The sequence below is a fragment of the Protopterus annectens genome, chromosome 1.part0 (assembly GCF_019279795.1).
Source record: "Protopterus annectens isolate FY-2018-M chromosome 1.part0, PAN1.0, whole genome shotgun sequence".
Taxonomy (NCBI): domain Eukaryota; kingdom Metazoa; phylum Chordata; order Ceratodontiformes; family Protopteridae; genus Protopterus; species Protopterus annectens.
In genome coordinates this window covers 893,442,643-893,447,533 of record NC_056725.1, presented here as the reverse complement: position 1 = coordinate 893,447,533, position 4,891 = coordinate 893,442,643, and the positions used below count along the sequence as shown (strand labels likewise).

The following is a 4,891-nucleotide window of genomic DNA, read 5'->3' as shown; positions in this document are numbered from 1 at the left end:
GAGAAAAAAAACCAATGGGGCACTTATCTGAAACTGCTTGATACAGTAGCAAACAACTCAGGTGAGCAGACCTATGATCGAAGATGTTACCTGACCGGCAGCAGACAAGTTCTGAGGATAGTATGTGCAGACATCGCATTTATGCCATACATACATGGGGAGCATACTTGCAACGTCCCATGTATTTGTTAGTAGTAAAAGGCTTTGGTATACTGGCCAGACATCAGGGTGCCCTTGGCAGGGAATCCCTCATGTTATGAATACTGCATCAGTAGAACAGGACATCTGAAGATATCCTTAGCCAATACACCCTTAATACTACCAATATACGTCACATGTGAATGGGAGGACTTTGGACAAACTCAGGTGGAGGGTACAGCTCTGGAAAGATTGGATGATTGCACATTACCTGCAGGCAGGAAATCCCAAAAAGTGAGGACTACAGCCATGAACACTACAAACATTATCTCCTACACCATCCTTCTGGAGCTCAGACTCTACCAGTATATCCTGGCAGATTCAGATCCCCAAATGCAGCAACTTCTTCCTCTTACTCAACTTCCTTATTCTCTTCCCCCATTCCCTCATATTCCTCTTGCGGTGAATAGTGGACAATACACTGCATCAATCCACCTGCTCTCCCAATCCCTGTTCTGCCTTAACCACGGTACCTTACTCTAGCTTCTAATGCTGGCTGCTCCCCTGACACATTTTCTTAGTGTTCTTTCACCTCCATCACTTCACCATCTGATGTGTTCCTTTATGTAGACTACTAATGTATCCTCATCTTTCTTTTAGGCTATACTTAAATAAGCTGAACTAAAAGCACTTCCAAATCCCACCTACCATCACTGGTCCATACTTCTGTGATACCAGCAATGTTCACCATTAGGAAGACCATATCACTAACACATCAAAATGATCACACAAGCAAGATTCTCATACTTTTCAACTCTGTAAATGTACTTGGGAAATCTTAATTCAGGTGTCAAGGCAGTCCGTCTCCTCCCTTACAGAGTCTACTATGATAAAGGTCAGATGCAGCGTTACAATCAGACACAGCTTTTGTGGTAACAGTCACAGAAGTAAAGCACAGTCTTACTACTGGGAAAATGCAGACACACCAAAAGGCAGCATTGTTCTGGGACATGAAAGTCCATTACATAATGCTTCAGATGTTGGAAACCATCTTTGTCTAGAGTCACAAATAACCTGTACGGATCTTCAGCCAATCAAGGCACAATAATTTGAAGCTTAAGTTGCATTACATTTGAAAGGCTTGAAAAGCAATCCTAAAATACTTGCTCACTTTCCAAAGTAAACACAAACAAAAAGTCAAAAAAAGTAGGATTAGCAGTCAGTTCCTTACCTAAGTGGAATTTGATTATTATAAAACATTTCAGCCGTAGTCAACAGGTCTGCAGTGCTTTTGTCAGCTGGGTCAAATATGAGGACCTAAAGTGTCCAAAAAAAATTTCACATTATAGTTCCTTCTAAGCACAGACATTAGTAAATTAATTCAATAACTTCATACTGTACAAAGAAGCATTACAGTCATCAAAACTTTGAAAAAACAAAAGGTAACAAATCCAGTAACCACTTTATTGTAGGTTAAGCTCTTGTCAGAAAAATATCCAACTTTTTCAGAACAAATGTACTTAACACACCCTTGCCTTAAACAGATTAAAAATATATCACAAGACCCCACTGATTACTTTCACATTAACTTACAATACCTAACCCAACCCATACTATCTATACATGTGTGTGTATATATACACACACACATATATATATATATATAAAAAATTGCAGTTAGTAAACCATAAGACTAAACCACTTATATAAAAATATCAAGCCTAACAATAATGAATTAAGCATCATTAAACTATACTTTCACCTAGGTGCCTAACCTAAAATAATTCAAATCTTTTCCCACTGCATCACAAGGTCAATTCAGCTTTTAGTTTTAATACACAACTGATGACAATAGTCGCATTGAGTCTCAGGGGTTCAGCAGCATTAGATTTCAGTTGGCACTTTAATTCATTATACTCTAAATACAAGTCCAGTGGCCCACCCCTCTGAACAAGATTGACCATATCAATGACTGTGTATTTAAAACTATGAGTTGGATTACTCTGTGTGTTTTGCTAGGGCATTCCTGTCATCACATTTTACTATATCATGTTGGTGCTGATAAATTCTTATTCTAAATTTGTTGTTAGTCTTGCCAATATAAAAACACTCACATTCTTGACATTTGGCAAGATATACTAATACTATGCTCTGACAGTTAACTTTAAATCCTAGTTTTATAACATCCCATCTTGGTAACATCACTTCTGTTCCTTCTAAAATAAACTTACACCGATTACACTGACCACATTCACTCATACTTTCTGTCAAAAATCCCTTAAACTGTCTCTCGGTAATAGATTAAAACAGTGGTTCCCAACCTTTTTTGACTTGGGTACCCCTTGGCAATCCATTTCCCTGAAATTGTACCCCTCATACTGTATATATATGTATCAGCGATACATATAAATAAGTTATAAAGTTATTATACAATTAAACATTTCAAACTTAATAAAATTTCAAACTAAACAATTAAGCAACTTTATCTTGCACGTATTTAGTGTGAGCCTTGTGCTTGTTTTGAGGCACACAGTTTTTTGAAATTGTGTTCAACTGATGAAAGGTGTAATCTTAAATCTGGAACTGCATTCAGCTTATTACGATATTTGTTTTTAATTAAGACATAAGAAGAGAAAGCTCTCTCTGCTAGTTCAGTACTTGTAAATGGCAAAAGAAACAAAAGGGCGTCGTCAGAAAGCCGTTCGTATTCTCTGCTGATGTTTGCCCAAAAGTTAATAAGAAAGTGTCCTTTGAATTCACATTTAAAGTACTGTCAGTTGAAAGTTCAATCAACTTCTCTTTCTCCTTGACTGATAATTTAGCTGCCTGGACATACTGTTCTTCAAAAGGATTTGAAATCCAATAGATTTCTTCTTCAAGTTCGGGGAAGTACTTCTGGAAGTCCAATTTTAGCCCATTCAAGTGTTCATTTATTTTCTTCCTTATTTCCCAGGATAGATTAAGCTTGTTTTCAGATAAGAAATTATGCAAAGTTTTAAATAACTCAGGTTGGCCATTTTCAAGACATGACCTCCAAAAATCTATTTTTTTAATCATAGATTCAATTTTGTCTGAGACATTGAAGATCGTTACTGAGCTATTCTGAAGTGCCAAATTTAATTTGTTAACAATCTGGAAAATATCTGATAAATATGCAAGTGCCTGAAGCCAATTACAGTCCTGTAACTTGGAAGCAAGGAAGAAAGGATGGTCTTCAAAAAACACCTGGACTTCATGTCTAAGTTCAAACAGCTGGGTAAGTACTTTACCACGAGAAAGCCACCTTACTTCTGTATGAAGGAGCACAGTAGAATGAGGACTCATCATCTCTTCACACAGAGCTTTGAAAATTCTCGAGTTTGTGGACTTCGACTTTATAAAATTCACCACTTTCACAGCTTCATCCAAAACAAGTTTTAATTCACCAGGGAAGTTCTTGCATGCTAAACTTTGTCTGTGGATGCAACAGTGGCTCCAACTTATATTGGGAGCTACCTTCATGACAAGACCACAAAGACCAGAGTAAATCCCTAACATAGACTTGGCACCATCGGTACATAATCCACAACAATTAGACCAATTAATCTCCTCTTCTTTGAAATAATCAACAACATTTAATATACCCTCACCTCTTGTGCGTTGTGACAGAGGATGACAAAGCAAAAGGTTTTCTTCAACTTCATTATCTTTCAAATACCTTGCAATAGCAAGCAAAATAGCACAATTGGCAACATCTGTGCTTTCATAAACTTGAATAGCGAAAATTTTACTGCTTTTAATTCTACCTATTACTGTCATCTCAACATCATCAGACATGTCTTCAATTCTTCGAGATATTGTATTGTTCGAAAGAGGGATGGTGGTCATTTTCCGCACATGTTCTTCTCCAAGCATACATCGAATGGCCTCTGTTATACAGGGAGATATTAGATTCTCGGCTATGGTACGACTTTTACCACATTTTCCGATATGGTAACTAGCTTCAACTGCGTTTTCATAATCTTTGTTACCTGACAGGATGTATGATGTCAGATTCAATCTTTTGTTATTTTCCACTAACCGTTTGAAAAAACTGTATTCCTTGTTTTTATAGTTAGCATGCTTCGTTTCTAAATGTCGTAAAAGTAGGGAAGGTTTCATGCTACCATTTGACAGCACTTCCCCACACACCATGCATTGGGGCTTAGGACAGTCTTCATTTCCCACATACGAAAATCCATATTTCATGTATCCATCACAGTACTTTCTCTTTTTCCCTCTTTGAGAAACTAAGGACTGTGCCTGGTTAGTGTTTTGCACCAAAATGTTGGACATGTCTTGAGAAGTACTCTAATCACATTCTATACTCATATCATGCGTCATCTCTTTTGTTGTGCCAGATTTCAGCCACTTATCCATCACAATATCTAGTAATAAGACAATTACGAAATTAATTTTAATATTAAATTTAAATAATGATAAAAAGAACTGTAACTGTTAAGATAAGAAAAAACTAAGTTTCTCAACTTTTCATGTCAAAAATGTAAGTAGTACTACATGAAAGCAAAATGTGTGTAATTCTGCCCGCGCCCCACAGCCAGGAAAATACGGCCCAGACCACAGAATCCTTTATAAATGCATTCTATGAACACCTTCAGGAATGCATGGATCATGCAGTCCCAAATAAAACCAAGACCCAAACCTCCAAAGGCAGACATCCTGTCTGGTGGACCCCAGCCATAAACAAACTATACAATAGAAGGAGGAAGCTACT

The 4,891-nt window shown here is 37.1% G+C and overlaps 1 protein-coding gene across 1 annotated transcript; it reads right to left on the bottom strand.

Annotated features, from left to right (window-relative positions):
- Positions 1–2,784: 2,784 nt before the first annotated feature.
- On the bottom strand, positions 2,785–4,452 carry LOC122798456 (zinc finger BED domain-containing protein 5-like). The gene has a single exon (XM_044067428.1). The coding sequence runs from the start codon at positions 4,450–4,452 to the stop codon at positions 2,785–2,787; it is 1,668 nt and encodes a 555-aa protein (XP_043923363.1).
- Between the last annotated feature and the right edge of the window lie 439 nt (positions 4,453–4,891).